This window comes from Musca domestica, unplaced genomic scaffold, assembly GCF_030504385.1.
Source record: "Musca domestica strain aabys unplaced genomic scaffold, Musca_domestica.polishedcontigs.V.1.1 17, whole genome shotgun sequence".
NCBI classification, from domain to species: domain Eukaryota; kingdom Metazoa; phylum Arthropoda; class Insecta; order Diptera; family Muscidae; genus Musca; species Musca domestica.
The window spans coordinates 2290572-2311694 of NW_026712230.1; the positions used below are offsets into that span (position 1 = coordinate 2290572).

At 33.4% G+C, this 21123-nt stretch overlaps 1 protein-coding gene and 1 long non-coding RNA gene across 4 annotated transcripts in view; one reads left to right on the forward strand and one right to left on the reverse strand.

Annotated features, from left to right (window-relative positions):
* The window catches only part of LOC131801576 (uncharacterized), a 67499-nt gene extending 50319 nt beyond the window's left edge, over positions 1-17180 (reverse strand). The window contains exons 1-3 of one of the 2 annotated variants that reach the window (XR_009341864.1): positions 17121-17180; positions 4383-4441; positions 4181-4270 (exon numbers count right to left, since the gene is read on the reverse strand). This is a non-coding gene — a long non-coding RNA (uncharacterized LOC131801576). Of the gene's footprint in view, positions 1-4180; positions 4271-4382; positions 4442-17120 lie in introns of those variants that run through there. The other variant, XR_009341865.1, reaches the window with a different exon arrangement.
* On the forward strand, positions 3258-14538 carry LOC101899289 (tetraspanin-2A). 2 transcript variants are annotated; one of them, XM_005179634.4, is made up of 6 exons: positions 3258-3307; positions 4009-4117; positions 12329-12490; positions 13707-13868; positions 14037-14234; positions 14293-14538. In XM_005179634.4, the coding sequence occupies exons 2-6, from the start codon at positions 4052-4054 to the stop codon at positions 14374-14376; spliced, it is 672 nt and encodes a 223-aa protein (XP_005179691.1). In that variant the 5' UTR covers positions 3258-3307; positions 4009-4051; the 3' UTR covers positions 14377-14538. The 2 variants fall into 2 exon arrangements, with proteins under 2 accessions (XP_005179691.1, XP_005179688.1); XM_005179631.4 differs by having other exon boundaries at positions 3270-3582.
* Positions 17181-21123: the final 3943 nt, after the last annotated feature.

Genomic DNA, 21123 nt, shown 5'->3' on the forward strand with positions numbered 1-21123 from the left:
TTACTAGTGCCAGCATGTGCCTTATTAACCCATTTGCTAGGAAGTAATTATTTTATCTACTTTTAGTGGTACAAAACAATTACTTATTTCTTGCGAATTGCCCTCGTCAAAATAATGGGTTTGTAACCAGATTTGTAGTGAGTATTTTTGGTGGGTGATTATAAATAATTCGTCGGTGAATTTTAGATTTATGATGCAGTTTTTATTTCATACCATAAAAACTTGTCAATATTGTTATTGTTCATGTCTCATCTTTGTTTTTGTTTATGCCTTATTTTTTTAATAAGAATTGTAAAAGAATTGAACACAAACAGAAACTGTAGAAACAAAGCGAATATTCTAACGCATGGCAAGTAGTTTAAATCGTGCTGCGCTTAGGGAGGATACAACAGCGTTCCGAAACTAAAAATGAATAACTAATTATCGACTTACGAATGAATATTCGGAATAATATGTAAACCCAAAAATGGCGGTGAAAAAGTTGCCTAAAAAAGGGAATGAAGACACTATTTAAAACGTTTGGCAATTCGCTTCGACAATAATAGTTTGTATTGTTTATGGTAAAGTTTATACAATGTTATTAGAGTTGCAAGAAATTGAAATAAAAAATAAGGAAGATATTGGGAGAAAGAAGTAGAATATTCAAAAACAAGTGTGTTCCATAAAAGTTCGATTTATGTTCACATTGTGGCTTTTTATAATTTAAATTATTACCGATATAAACATAATTTGGTGGAGATTATTGTTTATATATATTAGACATATTATATGCACTAAATATGCATCGTAAATCTGAAATCAGATTCACAGACACATATATGGGATGCATATATTAATCGGAGCTGATTGTAACAAGTTAAATGAGCATTACTGCCAAATTTTAATTAGAACGTTACACGTCTTCCACATTTTGGTCTAACATTTCAACCCTCAAAGGAGCCACAAATCCAATCGATCGAATTGGGAAAAAGTGATATTTTTTGTCAGAAATAAAGAACCCTTTTTAATTGAAAAATATATGCTATTTTTGATAGTAAATACTAAGTATAAATATTTTTTTGGTCAGAGAATGACTACGAAATTTCATCTAGAATAATCCTTACTTTGACATTTTCTCCAAAAAATCTATCTTCTAAATCTATAAAAGAGGAAAATGTTTGCACGTTTGATTGATTGTTTGTAATTTATGGACTCGAAAACCGCTGAACAGATTTCCTAAAAAATTCCATACCTACTGCAGCATCACCTGAAAGTAACATAGGCTATAAAATTGATTTAATTTCCACTTGGAATTGGCGATATAGCATCCGAATCGGAGGTACCTCCAGAAAATTTTGTTTTTGAATGCACATATCTATTGAACGGTTATAGATACAGTCTCCAAATTTAGAATGTTCAACGGAACAAAAATAAATTTGACAAATGATATTCAAATCGTTTTAGATTTGGGAGCTATACCCAATACCCATATATATTTTCGACCGATTTTTCATATTTAATGCACCAAATACGATGTGTATGTCCGATTCCAATGAAATTCAGAGTGAGTGACGAAATTTACTAAAATAAATAATTACGTACGAAAATACACTAACCAAATTATATTGAAAACGGTTCGGATTTCAATATAGCTCCCATATATATTTTCGATCGATTTCGTTTATTTGATGCACCAAACACGATATGTATGTTCGATTCCAATAAAAATTGGAATGAGTGCCGGAATTTGATCAGAAAATAATTTTGCCAAATTATATTGAAATCGGTTCAGATTTGGATATCTCAAATATTTAATGCACTATATGTTTGTCCGATTCCAATTAAATTTGGAATGACTGGCGAAATTTGGTACAAAACTAAATTTGCGAAAATTATATTGAAATCGGTTCAGATTTAGTTATATCTCTCATATATATTTTCGACCGATTTCGTTTATTTGATGCATAAAACACGATATGTATGATCGATTTCAATGAAATTTGGAATGAGTGACGGAATTTGGTAAACAAATAAATTTGCGAATTTTTTTGGAAATTAGTTGAGGCTTGGATATAGCTTCCATATATTTACAACAAACACCAAAACCAATTTTAATGAAATTAGGAATTTATGGAAGAGTTTGGTCTAAACATAAATTTGTTCAAATTATGTAGAAATTGGCCCTGATATTAAACAAAAACAAGTGAAAAAGCAGCAAAGTTCGGCCGGACAGAACTCTAAATACACTCCTCCATTTTAAATGACCTTGAAAAATTAAAAAAAAATCCGTAGAAAAATTAAACCCATTTTATGGGGGCAATACGAAGACGTGGTCCTTCATAAGTAGTTTTTTTTTGTCACAGGCTGTTGTACTGATTCCGACATTCAAATAGGAGTTTTGAAACAATTGCAGTGAATAAGACGTAGGCCTGCATAGTCAATTTTCAGTCATAGACTGTAATATCAATTTCGAATTTCAAATACGAAATTTGAAACAATTCCGGTGAAAAATGTCGCTAAAAACATAAAAATACCGAATATAGGGAGGTACCGTTTTGTGGGGGCTATACGAAAACTTGGACCGGCATATCTTATTTACGAACTTAACTTCTGCTGTCAAAATACACATGTGTCTATACGACGAATATTTAGGCATGTCACAAAGGAAATTACAGAGTTAAAAGCCCTCCTTTAATTAAATTGTTTGAACTAATTTTTTTCCATTTCGTTACATTCTAATACACCTACAATTGCGGCATAAACACACCATTTTAATACACTTTACCCAAACAAACATTCCCCGGTAGAACTGAAAAATTAGTCTTCTTTAATGTTCAACCTCCCCCACACCCAGTATTCTCAGATGGTGCTTGATTTTTGAATAATAAGTGTTTGTGTGTATGAGCATTGTTTGTTTGTCAGCGTGTATGCAAGTGTACGGCGGAATGGTGTGCAAATGATATTCAACATTTCACCATTGATTGGTGATGTTGTTCGCAATTGAAAAAAAACGACACAAACAAACACAAGTTGCGGAAGAAAAATCGTGTCAGTGAAAACACAGAAATTTCCCTCCCAAATACGCACACACACACACACATACATTGCCACTCAGATGTCAGTTTTCCATGCTATAGTTCTGCCACGAACTACGCCACGAGGAAATGAGAAAGCGTGGTGAATTTTCTGCCAAACTCACACACACCGTTGCACAAAAAAGCATCTTTCCGAGTGGCAGATGAACCTGCATAAGATGCCTCTCGTAGCTTTTCACCTCAGTAACACTTGTTCCTTGAGACAAAGGTGGTCGTGAAATATAGTCGAGCGGGTAAAACGAGCGTTGCGAACGACATGAGGAAATTGCTTTAAAAGCGAACGAACGCGTGTACATAGTGTGCCTTTAGCCAGCATAAACAAACAAAGCCAAAGACCAGATAAGCAGGAGGGAACAGAGAGACGAAGGGTCATACTGACTGAGTAGCGGACAGACAGACAGACAGACATCGGTATCGGCCACAGTATATGGTGTAGTGTTTATTTTCAGATTTTTCAGAAAATCTGATTCAAACAGCATCACAAGAATTTTGAAAAAATTTTCTTTGGGTACGGTACACATGGCATAATGTTTTGATGTATTTTGGGGGGAACACGTTCCGTTCCGTTTCGATGGGGTTTTTGTTTGTTTATTAGATTTTGTTGTTGTGTCTATGAATTTTTCTAAAACAAAAATTTAAAAATTGAAAAATGATTTTGTCGAATGCTGTCATGTAAATTCACTCATCTGTGTATTATGATTTTGATTTTGCCCACAATTATTGTTTGCCGAATCACATTTCGCACATCCTGCCGCTTAAGTTTATGTAACAGAGCAAGGATTTGAATGCACGTCACACTGACAGACTGACAGACAAACGAAATTGACTATTGTTTGGCTCAAACGTTTTGATGTTTGTTTTCATAGCTTTCGTTTTTTCTTTCTTGGTGGTCTGTGTCTCTCTCTCTGTGTGTGTGTGTGTGTGTTATTTTCAGTTGGATTCCGTGACTGGGAAGGTTCAAAGAAACTGCCGTAAAGATGAAAATGTCATTCTCAATTCCTGTCTGGAAATATGCTCTGCTAACCTTGAGCATTGTAATTTCGGTAAGTAAAACGAGAACACCGCCAAACATATCAAGTTTACTAGGCCTCCGAGAGTGTTCCACAAAAACAAAGTGGGGCAGCAACAAAACCAGCAATGCCATCAGCAAAACATTCGCGTTGTCATTCGGTGTCAAAGTAAAGAAGAAGGCCAAACTAGTCAAACAAAAACACAGTTGTAAAGTGACCCTGAATTTCAAAACATGCACGAGGATGGATGTGCGACACCAATACATATGTACACACACACACCTATGTATATACTCACCATACACCCAGCACATGTCCTTATGTACTTGACTCTCGTTCCATGTCCATGTGCGTTACCTGCAAAAAGCAAAAAAAAAAAAAAAACAAGGAAAACACACGAACGCCCAAACTAAAAATAAACTCAGAAGCAGGTCAAATTGGAATTTTCATTTCACCTTCCGGAGGTTGCTTTTAAGTTATTCATATAATGTGTCAGATTTTATTATGTGAAGTGTGTGTGTGTGAGAGTGTGTTTGTGTCTCGGTGCAACATATCCGTCAACAAAGTTGAGAACAAAACGACGCGTTCCAGAATGTGTAAACAAGATAGTAGCCAGCCATTCTCTGCTACTTGTCATGGCAAATGAGTTGGTTAAAAATTAATTGAGTTTTTTTGTAGAAAGTTGTTTAAGTTTTTGAATGAATGATTTAAAGATTAGTAATTTCATGAAAAAGTGGTTAACTTATTGATAAATTTCGGTAATAACCGAAATTATGGACCATTAAGATTCGTAACTCATCGACATAATCATTTAAGCCCCGACTCTAACCTTTGTAGGGATCGATCGAGATGGCTAAATGTTTGTTGTATTTTGGGATTGAAGATCGGGTATATCGGTTCACGTTTAAGCCCCATATGACAGTACGTAAAGATCTTCGATATTATTATGATTTTCAACACATTTTCTAACGAAATTGTTTTAACGTTGGTGGTTAAAGATCTCAATGGAAGATCCTATGCCGGAACATGGGTACCACCTCCAATGACAAAAAATTGGCTAAATAGAACTACCATGTGGCATAATCTCTATGTTACCGAAACTCTATATATTTGATATTTAAAATATTTAAGCCGCCTTTTTATACCCCATGCTGGGGGTATTAATAGTATGATTGGGCCAAAAAGTTTGTAATAACTCGAAATATTGGTTCTAAACCCATGATGTCATATATCGATATTTATATCTCGCCGAGATGAGTCGATAAAAGGTTGTCATCAAATGTTACAGGGAGTTAGATTTAGGCTCCGAATGGAAAACCTACTTATTTTGAGGATGGCATAGGTAAAAACCAGAAATTTTTGCTGATCTTGCAATAGCCCTGTTTGCATGGGTTTAGACTTTAGGATCAATTAGAAGCCTAACATTTTGGATGGTCAACTGATAATTTGTTACGGGTGAAATTAATTATAACTCTTGCGTGAGAAGTCAACAGTTTAATTTTCAAAGGTAGAGTTAAATGGATAATCTAATCCTTACAATTAAGATCATTAAGATCCCTTACACTTAAGATCAGTCGGGTCTTGATTAAAAAAAACTTATAATACTGTTATTTAAATTGGCGAATGTTGTTTTATCAATGTATAATTTGTATCTTTTAAAATTTAAAACAAGTTTTATAACCCTTTCCAAGTTCGTACAATTATTTTTATACCCTCAGACATATGGCTACAGAAGGTATATATCATTTGATACGGTCAAAACGTGTCTCATCGAAAGACCCTAAGTCTATTTGGACCAAACACGTTTCAGGACATTTGGAGTCGATCTAAGGGTGTCCGTCCGTCAGTCTGTCTGGCTGGTGCGCACGATAACTCTCGAAGGGAGCATCCTATTTTGCTTAAACTTGGTACATCATAATATTTTTGCCAAACTTAGATCGAGTTCAGAGATGAGCAACGTCTGTTAACTTCTTCTGGTACCTCCCCACAGGGGGTCAGCTCGTAAAACACGAAATTAACATCCGATTCCTTTCAAACTAGCAGCACTTCAATATTTCTATTAACACAAGATCTTTGGTGAAGACAGTATATATCGGCCCACTCATTGTAACTCTCCCACAGAGTCAAACTGTTAACTAAAACGATCATGAAATGCGAAATAAGCAACGGATTATCTTTAGAATTTACAGATGTCAATATTTTTGGTAAACCAATATCTGGTGTGAAGGTGGAACATGTAGGACCATTCCTTCTGGTACCTTCCCAACAACGGGTCAAAATTTTGAACAACCGAAACTCACATAAAATGCGAAATAAGTATGGGAATGATTCTGAGCATCTCACATTCAAATTTTTTCACTAACACAAGATCTGGTGTGAAGATGGAATACATCGAATTACTACTTCTTATAGTTTCCTCACAAAGGGTCAAATTTTTAAATAACTATATATCTTATAACAGACGAAATAAATCAGCGATTCTTTTCAAACCGGAGATTTAATGTGAATATGGAATTTATCGGTCCACTCAAATGTTGATCCCTTGTGAGAGAGGTACCAAAAGCTCTCTCGCAAGGGGTCAATATTTTGAATAATTATAACCCTTAAGAAATGCGAAACAAGTCAGGGATTTTCATCAAACTTCATGTATACCATTATTTTTGTTAACCATAGATCTAATGGATTTGACTAACAATGATTCCTATAGAATGGTAAATAAGTGTTAAATTTTCCTTAAATTTTGCACATCCCAATATTTTGTCAGTATTAGATGAAGTGGAATACTTCGATCCACTGTATATGGCACATCGCTCATATTTAAACATTTTCCAAAAATTATCATATATTTCATATAAAATAGCAACTTGTAATATTTATATCAGACTATGGTCAGATACCAAATGGACAATATTGGCCAATCCTTTCGGAACCACTCTCCTTAAAGGGTTAAAAGCTTGAATAATCGTAATGCAAGTCAATTTATATGTAAACAAAAGACATACACTCAGCGTAGGAAACTGTCAGCAAAACCGATCTATACTTTTTAACTTGTTGTATACCTTGCAATTTATAATATTTTATCAAAACAGGATGGAATTAAAAGGTAACAATATCAGTCCACTCTATATGTTATCTCCCCTACAATCGGTATAAAAGGTAAAAAATCATACATCGTAACGAAGGCAGTTGAAACTTTCTATTTATTCGGTATAGCCAACAGATGTATACCCTCAGTCAATATTTTTTGACTTCTGTTCTGATTATTGAAATTGTTGACCCCATATGAAGTAGGTTCCGCAGGAATGGCCCAATATCGTCCATTTCTCATCGAACCTTAATAAATGTGATATAGATATTGCGGCGTGCCAGGTTTGGACTATATTGCTTACTTCCTTCACTTCATATGAGATATATGATAATTGTTGGAAAATATTAAAATGTGTGTAAGGTACCAGATATTGTCGATCGAAGTATTCCATTTCCATACATCATCTAATGCAGATACAAATATTGGTATGGGCAAAATTACAAGAAAATCGAACATTAATATCAAATTTTATGCGATATCATAAACTCCATTCATTCCAGGTTTCTGGGTAAGAGAAATATTTTGATATAGGAAGTTGTAAAGAAGCGCTGACCTCTCCATGTTAGGGTTTAAATGTTTGTTTGTGTGCCTTTGTGGGTGAGGTACCAGAAGAGTGGACCGATGTATCCCTTCTAGATCTTGTGTTAGTTGAAAAAAATGGGGTGTGTGAAATATGAAATCTGAATCGAATCAGATGTTAATCCTTTGATCCTTTGTGTGGGAGGTACTTGATGGAGTGCACCGATATTGTTTATTTTCGCTCTTGACTTAGCATTGATGCAAATATTACGATTTACTAAATTGGATTATCCTATATCTTCCTGCGCAGTAAAATATGTTTTTGAAAATTTCGACTTTTTGTGGGGGAGGTACCGGGAGGAGTAGACCGATATTGCCCATCTCCGAAATCGATCTAAGTTTGACAATAATACTACGATGCACCAAGTTTGAATCAAATCAGACAAACTGACGTAAGGACATCGCTAAATCGACAAAAATGTAACTAAGTCCCCAACTGATATCGATCCACTCTCCATGGGTCTCCATAAATGATAAAAATTTAAATATTATCAATCTAAACAAAAATTTAAATTTCATATATATAATAATAATTAGGCTTAATCTCATTATTGTTGTTTTTATAAGAGCAACGCTTGTTTATTAGTGAAAAAGGTGATAATGTTTCCCTGCCTTACCCTCTGGTAAACATTTACAAAGACATTTTTGGGTCTTTGACGTTTATTAGTTATTAAAAAAACAATGAGTTGATATGTTGAGTTATGCCTTTAGAGATATGCAAATGGAACTTTGTCATATATGTACCTGTTATTCATCCTGAGTTGCGTTTTCCAAAAAGTTTTGTAATGAATTTAATTTTATTTTAATGAATTTTATTATCTTTGTCCAATTACGTCCACTGTAAAGTTATTTAGATTTAAAACAGAGAAAATTATTATTGCAGTAGTTTTGTGGTATAATTATATGTTTATATTGCCACATAAATTACTACAATATAAATTCCATCAAAAATTTCCTCGAAATATTTGGGTATATATGTATTCAACTACAAATAGGATAAACATGATACAAAAACGCATGTACACATACCAATAGCAGGGAAGTTTAAATTTCAATTTAATTGTACATCTAGATTCTCGGCAGTATTTCACTTTAGTTTATTTTAAACAAAAAAACAAATCCAGAAATAAATTAAAATAAAACTCTGGTACATTTACACATTTTGTGTTTTTGCATTTCGTCAGACAGAATAGAGAAGCAAGGAACGACGAAAATTATTGCATTTTAACGACACAAATCTCAATTTATGATTTCGCTGCACGAGCTGATATAGTGTATAGTCTGACAGGCCATTTGACCGTTTACTGTAAAATGGGTTAAACATTACAAAAATAAACAAAATACATATACTGAATTACATATTAAATATCAGTTGCAAATGTATTGCCGGTAATACAATTTTATCGTCTTGTAGTTGAGGAAATCCAATTAAAATCAATGGTGTATGATTAATACGAACTCCATTAAAGTACTACTCATAACACCTATGCGTATCGATAACGATATACAACGATTTCGTACATTACCGCAATCTTTTAGAAGCAATCTCTTGAATATAGGTGACAATTTCATTATGCCTGTCTCTGTTTGAGTATACGAAAATAAACTTTAAAGTAAAACACTATATTCTACGAGTATAAAATTATTTATTAATAAAAATTAATGACTGCTTTACTCTGCGCTCACTTCCAAATCGTCAAAAGAACGGCGATTAGTTGATAGTTTTACTTTTGAATTCCTCGTTACGGCTTTGTGGAGGATAAAAATATTGGTCCAATCTTATCCGAAATCAGAAATTCCATATTCATCTCAGATATCTGGTTGATAAAAATATTTATATATAGCCAGTTGTAAAGAATCGCTGAGTTGTTTCATAATTTATGATAGATAAAAGTATTGAAATGTGTGACCCTTTGTGGGTGAGGTACCAGTAACATACGCAGATATATATTCATTTATCAACAGATTTTGAGTTAGCAAAAATGTTTGTATGGTTCAGGTACCTCCTGATATTCGGTATTTTGATGATTTTATCGATATTATTCACCGGAGTAGTTTCAAATTACATATTTGGAGTTCGTAATGGTAACTACAATCTGTGATAGAAAATTGTCTACGCAGCTCCAGGTCTTCGTATAGGCCCATACATCAGTACCTCCCTATATTCGGTATTTTTACGATTTTAGGTACAATTCTCCAAGAAATTGTTTGAGATGTCGTATTTAAAATTCGTCATGCTACAGCCTATGACAAAAAATTATCCATGCTGGTCCAGGTCTTCGTATAGCTCCGATATAACGGTACCTCCCTATATACGGTATTTTGATGATTTTAGCTACATTATTCACCGTTTATTTCAAGTTTCGAATTTGAATATAGTAATGGCTTACAACAAACAATGCCTTTGTAGGTTCACGTCGTATAGCCCCCAATATAACGGCAATATTTGGTATTTTTAAGAATTTAACAGAATTTTAACGAATTTTATTTTTTGAAAATTTCCAAATTCGTTCCAAATGGTGTAGGCTATTTAAAGTTCGTCCCGGCCGAAGTTACTGCTTTTTAACTTGTTTTTTTTTTTTTTAATATCGACCTTTTGTGGGTGTAAGTAGAATTTCGCAAAACTTCTTATCATCGTCAGACAATATTTAATTCTTTGTATACCCTCCACCAATTTTTCAATGGAATAGTATGAAAGTCCACACAAGGATATCCCTCTCAGTACTTTACCCCCTTTACCCCGGGATATTCGGTATTTCTAGAATTTTCGCGATATTATTCATCGGAATTGCGTCAAATTTCGTATTTGAAGTTCATAATGGGTATTACAACCCATGCAGGTCATGTCTTAGTATACCCCATACAACGATATTTTGATGATATTAGCGGTATTTCGAATTTCGTATTTCAAGTTCGGAATCGACAAAAAAAAAAACACTTATCCAGAACCACGTCTTCGGACAGCCTCCAAGTTCCTTCCGAATGGTAGAGGGTAGAAAATGCTCGGCCCGGCCGAACTTAGCTGCTTTTTCACGTGTTAGTTCTAATTTGACAAAAAAATCCAACTTATCTCAGGTTGCGTACTAATAATGCTAAATGGCCAGATTCTATTTCTAAGAAGTAAAAAATCTGTTAACATTTTTACCTATCACCAGTTGGAAAATAACTCATGTAAAAATATGTCTCTCAATACTGAAATTCCAGTACTAGAGGTGTGTGCGTTACTTTTGCCATTAAGAACATGCCATCCAAATTTCAAACAATTCTATAAAAATGATAAAAATCGTCAAAATACCGACTATAGAAAAACATGGACCTATGTAGCTAATGTTTTGCCACAGCAGGTAGTGTATCATTTGAAAATGGCAGCATTTTCATCGTTAAATGCCAAAAATATAAAAACAAAATCATTAAATTTAAAGAAGAAATATTTATGTTGCCTCAAAAAGAAATTTTTGGTTGCGAATTCGGTTGCAAAATGAAGACAAGCGATTGGAACGTAATATTTAATTGCGTAGCGAAAGTAATAGTTTCTTAATATGGAGTAAATATTTACATATTTCAATGTATTTTTTCAGCTTTGTTAGAAATGTTCTGCGGCCTAACTCTAGTTTAGAGAAAACTCTCCGATTATTTTAAAATTTGTTTTGATTCCAAGAAGGTTTTTTCTTGGAGCGCCAATTTTACGGAAAATGGAGCACAAATGGGGCTTATGTAAAAATGAAAGTTTACATTAAGATTTTTTTAGATAGAATTTTGATTTAATGAACTTCTATTACACAAACTTTTTTTGTAAAATGCAATTCTAACATTGCGAACATTAGCGAAAATATCACAAAATGAGATCAAAACTAAATATGGAATCTACATTGCACTTTTTCGACAGGACATTTTTATTTTTCTTAGAACCTACAACTTAAAATAGTTTTTTTAAGGGGTATGTCAAATCTTGGACCAATGTTGAAATTTTAAATTTGACTATTGAAAATTCTAAGTGTCTAATTGTAGTTCATTAGATAGGATATTGTGGCTGAGCATTCAAAATACCGAATATTTAACTGAAATTTACTTAAAATAAAATTACCCAATGAAATGATTCCCATTCAAAGATCTCAACCAAGGAACAGTCGATTTATATTGATTTCATTTGTTTAATTTTCTTCAATCGATTTCAAATGGAATTTTTCTTCATTTCCACCAATTGAAATGACATCATCCGAAACAAAGGTGTTTGAATCATTGGAGGAACACGTACACCCATATTTTCTTCTAAACTCATTGTAATTAATGAAAAAATATCAAAATTTCTTTTATACATAATGGGGTTTACTGATCCACACACACTCACACACACACATACTCACATGTGGATGTACATATAAATATTTTTATAATTTGAATTTCTGCTGTCTGTTTGCAATGTCTTTGTGCCAAATATTATTTTATAGATATGCCACAAAATTTTAAATTGCATTTTTTCAATCTGGCTCTCGCTGAGACTTCTTTGTGGCTAATTAATAATAAATAAATGAATTTACTACAAACATTTTGTTTTATCTTTGCTCTCTTCGTTGCAGATGCTGTGCGTGGTCCTGATATCGGTCGGTGTCATTACTCTCGGCGGTGCCGGCTCTCCATTGGGTGCCTACACCGCCAGTCTCTTGGGTTGTCTAGTTTTCTCTCTCTGTACAGTGGGATCTTTTGCAGCTCTGAGAGAATCGCATTTGCTGTCTATGGTGGTAAGTATTTTGTTGATGCTTCAAATGTATACATATTTTGAAATTTAAAAATTAAATAATTTTATTTTACAATTACTGGGTATTCGACAGAGTTCAATGATTCTTTTTAAATAATTTGGATTTCATGATGGCTTTACAATATTAATTATTATACCCTCCACCTTAAAACAGAGGGTATATTAACTTTGTTATTCCGTTTGTAACATTCCTAAATATTCGTCGTAGACCCCATAAAGTATATATATTCATAACCAGCATAAAATTCTAAGTCGATTTTGGATGTCCCTCTGGATGAAATAACGATACAGCCCGATAAATTAACGTAGAGATTCAAAATTTGGGCAAACAATTTGTATTGCGTCAATGATGGTTGGTATTGTAAATGATACATCAGTCCAGGTTTTGATATAGGCGCATATAACGGTACCTCCTGATATTCGGTATTTTGTCCCATTTTTCCACATATTTGTCTAAAAGTTGGTATTTGTTGGTTATAATGGGTTCTAGCTCCGGTGGCGGAGCATAGTATAGGCCCCATATAAGGGTTTTGATGATTTTTGCCACATTTTTCCACGGATTTGCCTAAAAATTTGTATTTGTAGTTCATAGTGGGTTCTAGCAGTGGCAAAACATTGAATATTTAGATCCACGACATTCCTATAACGCACATATAACGATACCCACCGATACTCAGTATTTTGATAATCCTAGTCACATTTACCCACGAAATTTGGTTTTTTGATAAGTTGAACTGCATTATGGAAAAGGTCTTACTGGTATTTGTAGTTTAAAGTGGAAACCGTTTGAATTCAGATACTTTTATATAAAAATGTTTCTTTACCCAATAGGGAGGGTATTCCATATATCCAAGGAATCTTAATTCAAAAAACTTCATAACAAATGTGGAAGAGTAGAGGAACTTGCCCCTTCTATTTAGGTAACATTGCCATGCAAACTTCAAACCGCTGATACCCAAGTCTTCTATTCTTTGATCTACTTTCATAATCAGCTGTATTTTCCTTCTAATTATTTTTTGAAAGAAATACTTATATTGTGTACCCACTAAGAAATGTCGTTATGAGAAAGATCATTCTTAAGAGTATTGGTATAGGGTGATACCATGATCGGTGTTTTAGCCTTTTCTAAGTAGCTTTTTTAATATTGGTAAAAAATATGTGGTACATAATTTTATTTTTCAATTTTTTTTCTATTTCAGTTTGCGGGACTTGGCGTCTTTACTATTGTCTGTGAGACCATTTTCATGATTGCCTTTGCTGTGATGAAAGAAGATTTCATGGAAATGACAAAACAACGTGTCGAAGACACCTGGCAACAGGAGTTGGTTAAACCGGGTGCTATGCTAGATGTACAAATACAAGTAAGCAGAATAATATAAGAATAACACAGAATAAGAATAAAAACGAGATAGATTTGCACTTCAAACGAAATGTAGCACCGAAATGGGTGCCAAAATTTTCTCCAAGGACTTATTCAAAATTGTAATTTCCAATTTCCAACTTATGCCCACTTTTTATTTCATTTACAGTACGAATGCTGTGGCTTAAACGGTCAACAGGACTACCTAGAAAAGGGTGATAAACTGCCTTCCAGTTGCTGTTATTTGGGCGACTGTTCCGATAGTGATAATATATTTCCTAAAGGCTGTGAAGTTATGTCAATCAAATTCATTGACTCCCAGAGTGACAATTTAATTTTATCCTTAGTTGGCTTGGTGGCCTTTGAGGTAGGAGACTTTCGATCATTTTAATAAATGTTAATGACATTCAATTTGTATTTTTCAGGCACTTGGCATAATATCGGCTTACTATTTGGCGAAGGCTGTCCAGGCTCGGGGCGTTAAATCGGAACAAGCTGTTTTGGAATAAACTTTGTTATAGCGAATACGAATCTTGTTGAAACTTAAAATTGTTATCATAATTTTTACACTTAGAAGAGAAAATTGTCTCATTGTAAGAGACCCGTAGTTTCCAAGGTTTATTGATTCAATTCTTAATTACGTTTCAAAGTTTATAAATACAATTTTTTAATACTACTATTAAAAGTAGATCATTTTATTTATCGGTGTTCATGGCAGTGGCCCGAATGGCCATTGTACATTACTGAAGAGATGAATGGTGAGAAATTTGTCTTGTGTTGCGATATTTTATTTTAAATTCGAGAGAATGCAGTTGATCCATACATAAGGCGATTAAGGATAGGATATAATTCATTTGAAATTATTCAAAATCTAATTATTTACATTAATAGGCTATTTATACCCTGCACCACAAGGTGGTCATGGTATTATGTCTTTGTGCATTTGTTTGTAACAGGCAAAAGGAAACGAGATAGACCCATAGCTCCTTTTGATGATCTGCATAGAATCACATTCTGAGTCGATTTATGCATGTCCGTCTGTCCATGTATTTTTGTGAACAAAGTACAGTTCGCATTTATTGCCCTATCCAGATGAAATTTTGCACAAATCATTTGTTTGGCCCAAGGACGAACCCTTTAAAATTGTAGATAATCGGTTAAAATGTAGATTTAGCTCCCATATATGTCTTCGTCCGATTTGCCTTTTATTGTGCACCAAACGTATAATATCAGTCCGAATAGTATGGAATTTTGCACGTACGACCTGAAAATGAGTATGCCAAATTTGATCGAAATCGGTTCAGATATAGCTATAGTTACCATATATATTGTTCATCCGATTTATTATTTTTGTCCTACGCAGCCGTAATATGGACTCTGTAACAACAATATTTGGGGAAATATATCAAATACAGCTCAGAAATATTTTTACCAAATTTTATTGAGATTGGTTCCGAGTTGGATATAGCTCCCATATATATTTTTATCCGATTTCAAATTAATTGTGCACCAAATGGGCAATACAAGTCCGAATTTAAAAGATAAAAATGCTTCGGCATATTTTGTCCTTTGTCCTTTGAACATTAAATTATAATTATAATCATAGCGTGTATGATTGAATTCACCCATTAAAACGTTTAATTGTTATGCGGAGCTCTACTTAATTAGCAAAGTGGTGTAGGGTATCATAAAGTCGGCCCCGCCCGACTTTTATCTTGAGATAAGAAAAAAACCCAGAAAATGCATACATTAATTGAATTATAGTTTCATCAAAATATAGCAACTTATAACACCCTCAACCATACACCAACGGTACCCCCCGATATTCGATTTTAGGAGGATTATTCACCAGAGTTGTTTCAAATTTCGTATTTGGTGTTCGTAATGGTAATATAATCTATGACAGAAAATTGTCTATGCAGGTCCAGGTCTTCGTATAGGCCCCATACATCAGTACCTCCCTATATTCGGAATTTTGAAGATTTTAGGTACAATATTCTCCGAAATTGTTTTAAATTTCGTATTTGAAGTTACTAAAAGGTATTACAGCCTGTGATAGAAAATTGCCTATACAGGTCCAGGTCTTCGTATAGCCCCGATGTAACGGTACCTCTCTATATACGGTATTTTTATGATTTTATCTACATTATTAACCGGATTTTTTTTAAGATTTGTATTTTATTATTGTAATGGCTTATGACAGAATTCACCTACGCAGGTTCACGTTTTCGTATGGATCCCAATATAACGGCGACTTCCTATATTCGGCATTTTTAAGATTTCAACAGATTTTTTAACGGATTTTATTATTTTTTTTTTTTTGAAAATGTCCAAATTCGTTTCAAATGGTGGAGGGTATTAAAAGTTTGGCCCGTCCGAACTTAATGCTTATTACTTGTAAAACTTAAAATTTAATTTTGAAATCGGAAAAAAAACGGAGTACGAATTGATTATAGCATTCATGTGAATTGGTGGTTGTAAAGTTTATATCATAAACAAACCAAAATAGAGGGGGCTAGGTTCTACCTCTTTAAAATTGTTAATATTTAAGGATTAAGATCCCTCGGAATCCGTAATTTTCCATTGATTGATCTTCAGTATCCTCTGTAATGTTACAGCTGTCAATACGAGGATTATTTGGTCGAAGTCGCATTTAGGTGAGTTTCAAAGGGGTGTTTTTAGTCCTTTTTTCCAAAATATGGTCAAGAACTAACTTTCAGAGGGATCGTAGAAAGTGAAAACATTGTACAAAATGAACATTGTACTAAAAGCCAGGAATTCATAAATGTTAAAAAGACATTCTATGGTTCAAGCTGTACTTTACGTAAGTTTATGAAAAATTCTCCTTCAAAGCATTTTTTAGAAGAATGACTCATCAAATTTTAAGTCGGCAAAGAAATTCCTCCTTTTTTATGAAGTTTTCGAGTTAATGCATGAAAGTAATATAAAATCCCGTTATACGGAGAAAGTATGAAGAGAAGGAACATTCTACACAAAATTTTACTAAAAATCTTCGAGTGTAGGTTTAATGGTTTTTACAGAATTATATTCGAAATTTTCGAAGTTTGGACATAATATGATACTCCCTTCGAGAGGTATCGTGCGCACCAGCCAGCCAAAGAGACAACGGAGTTCTCTTTTTTGGTGTCGTCACAATAAAACATCGAAATCTCGAGGTTTTTTTAATGAAGTCTTTCGAGATTGCAGTGAACAAAAAACTTCTAAAAAGTATTGATTTTGATGATTTACTTACATTACTAAATTTTCTTGAATTTGAAATATAAAACTTCATTATGTTTCAAACCCCACTGGAGCTCCGATACAACGGTGTTTCTCTACATTTCAAGTTTCCGTGAATAGTCTTTTCAATCTTGGTTTTAACATGCCGCTTTTTCGGTATTTTGATGATTTAATGGGGTTCACATTCTATTTAAAGTTTTCCAATATATGAATCTACAAATCTATTCCTGCTGATACATATAGCGCTACTTACTGATGTTATGTATTTTGAATTTAAAGCCAGTTTTGCGATTGCCAGCCAAACTAACAGTTTTTCTAATGTGACTTGCTTGGAATTTCAGTAATGGAATGAAAAGAAAAAATAATTCACATTCTTTTCAAAACACACAATGTCAAAATGTAATTTATTTATATTTTGAAGTTATTTCATTCCCGGGCCTACCGACGTACGTCTTCAATGTTTTTAACCCCAAGAGTGTATTAAAGTTTTTTGTGATACCTTTTGTATAATATTGGTTCACCCATGGTACAATGATATCAAGGTAGGGCTATGATACCATATGATTTTAATTTTTTTATTTTCTTGGCCTAATATGTCATCTTTATTTGTTTATGTATGTGTTTTCTTTTCAATAAACAAAAAGTTGTTCAGAAAACATTCAAATTCGGATGTTTTCAAAATGTTTATTTCATCGTATGCATCGACAAAATCTAGAGTTTTTGTAGCGAAATAATCCTTTAGAGATATATAGAACCTGGTTTTGAAAAGAATTGTTGACTTTTCATTCAGTTTTCGCGGTTTTCAATTCTTTATTCAAAGTAAATGCAACAAGTTGTTTGATTTTTTTATTGTTTTGATACTAATTCTGACATTACAAGCCAAACAGGTAGACCTCTATACTTGCAATTTTTTCAAAGTTGACCTACCTTCTCTTCATTGTACCATGGGTTCACCGATGTAGCCAGAAATACCTTATACACTAATTTACCCAACCCAACAGAAAAAATAAGATTTTTGAAGCAAACTGCTCAGAAAATGTCTAAAAGGTTACCCGATTACATCGGTGTACTGGTTTCCTTAAAGATAACATTCGCCAAAAATTCTTTTAACATTTTAAAAATACCGAATATAGCCGTTATATTAGGGCTTGTACGACATGCACATACATAGGCATTGTTTGTCACAAGCCATTACCATATTCAATTTCGAAACTTGAAATAAACGGTGAATAATGTAGTCAAAATCATCAAAATATCGAAAATAGGGAGGTACCGTTATATGGGGGCTATACGTGCACTTGCACATACAATTTTCTGTCTCAGGCTGTAGTATCCATTTCGAACTTCAAATGCTATATATGAGGCTATAAGAAAACGTGGACCTACATGGCCCATTTACGAACTTAATCTGCCTACTGGCAAAATAAACATGTGCGCCAAAATTTAGCCTTCTATCTCAATTCGTTCGAAGGATAGCGTGATTACAACAGACAGACACACAGACGGACATGGCTAAATCGTCTTAGAATTTTACGCTGATCAAGAATATATATACTTTGTTGGGTCTAAGATCATTATTTCGATGAGTTACAAACGGAATGACAAAATGAAAATACCCTCCACAGTATGGTGGAGGGTATAAAAACGTAATCTTCCAAAATGGATTTGGACAAAAAAGGGACTTCCAAGATATTGCAGTGTTGTAGGGTATCACATGGTCGGCCCCACACGGCTATAGGTTTACTTAATTGTTTCGGCTTATTTTTAATTTTTGCATGATTAATATCTGTTTATGACGCACCAATTGTTTGTTTTGACAAACCAGCTTATTGTTCGCCAGCTTTTGCAGGAATTCCGACTATTTACTTTTCACAGTTTTCTTGCAAAAGAGAATACACTACATTACTCTCTCAGAAAGAAATTGTTGTACAATTCCTGCAGGAAAAATAACCAGATACACCCATGGTACAATGATATCAAGGTAGGGCTATGATACCATATGATTTTAATTTTTTTATTTTCTTGGCTTAATATGTCATCTTTACTTGTTTATATATGTGTTTTCTTTTCAATAACAAAAAAATTGTTCAGAAAACATTCAAATTCGGATGTTTTCAAAATGTTTATTTCATCGTATGCATCGACAAAATCTAGAGTTTTTGTAGCGAAATAATCCTTTAGAGATATATAGAACCTGGTTTTGAAAAGAAGTGTTGATATTTCATTCAGTTTTCGCGGTTTTCAATTATTTATTCAAAATAAATGAAACAAGTTGTTTGATTTTGTTATTGATTTGATACTATTTCTGACATTACAAGCCAAACAGGTAAAGCTCTATACTTGCAATTTTTTCAAAGTTGACCTACCTTCTCTTCATTGTACCATGGGTACACCTAATTCTGTGTGTGAAGAAGAAGAACAGAGTTGGCAGATGTATCCCGATTTTAAGCTAGATTTGACAATATTAGTTCCAATTTTAAGCCTCTCTAAAGACGTAAAGATCATATATTGTTGAAGGTAGGTCTACTAAATATGCGTAGTAACGTAGGGCATCATATAGGATACCCGACCTACGTCTTTTCCTCCTGGTTCCAAAGCCACCTCTGCTAAATATGTAGAGTGATAATCTTCTTCTATCTTCTATACATATAAAAATCAATTGTTGTTTGTTGGTAACGGAATCAGTTGGAAACGGCTGGACCGATTTGCATAATTTTTTGTACAAACGTTCGTCATACCCCAAGTTAGGTTTTTAAAGAAAAAAAATATTGACCACGCCTCCTTTTACGCCCACTATTACGATTTATATAAAATCTTTATATTTGCCAAAATAGTGAAGATATCGGTTTAAGTACTTATTTAGGGGCTGAGGAACGCGCCTACTTTTAAATCTATCTCTCTATATGTAAAAGAAAGTTGTGTTAGTTACTACTCTTATAACATAAAGACCGCCGGTCTGATCTTAACGATTTAGACAAATTCAGAATTGCCTCTTGGCAGAAAAGAATAAAATCCAAAAAAATTGCGTAAAAATGGGAAATTTGAACATTTTCATTTTGACTTTTAAAATGTACAGTAGTAATGTTTTATATTGCATATTTTTTCCATTTTGACTTACTATTTTCGAATGTACATTTGTAGTGTTTTTTTTTTAATTCTAATATGATGTGTAGGTTTTTTGGGTAGTATAAAGCCACAACGTATAAAACTGTTATTTATAGATTTTATGTATTTATTCGTAATACCCAATAAATACATAAAATCTATAAATAACAGTTTTATCCGTTGTGGCTTTATATGAAAATTCTAAAATCGGGAAAAATCGACAATTTTTCAATGGCATCGAATTTCAAAATAAAAGTACATTCTACCGACAAACTTCATAAGGACCTTTAAAATTTTGCCGCAAAAAAAAATCAGCGAACCGGTTAAAGATTCTTTTTCTTTTTTCTATATTGAAGTGTACATTTTTTTATTGGTTTGAATTCTGAATGAATAATATTAAAAATGAAATGAGGGCGCAATACGATGTTAAATGCTTTCTACTCCACGACCTACATCGTGCTTCAGCTGGAAGATGCGAACACGTTTAAACAAACAAAAATGACCGAAGAAGCGTTATGGGGTTAATTTCAAAAAGTGCACCTGCTTCTTTCACATGACAATAAATAGTCAAATGAGAACACAAAATGCAAAATACATTGGGACTGCAATCAGTCAAATACCGACTATAAAGAACGCAAAATAGAAATTCTAACTAAACATTCAAGATACCTTTAATCGCTTTGGCAGGTCATGATATGGGTCATAACCCCTGATAACGGAATAACCCGATTTCAAGTATATTCTATATTTTAACCATATTTTTCGTACTAATTTTAGCTTATGTTGATAATTTAAGAAGAAACCATTTTTGGAAAAAATTATCACGTTTTGGTATCACCATCATATGATGTAAGGTATTTTCAGGGTCTTGGCCACTTTTTTCATTTTTTGGCTCTTATTTGACATCTTTG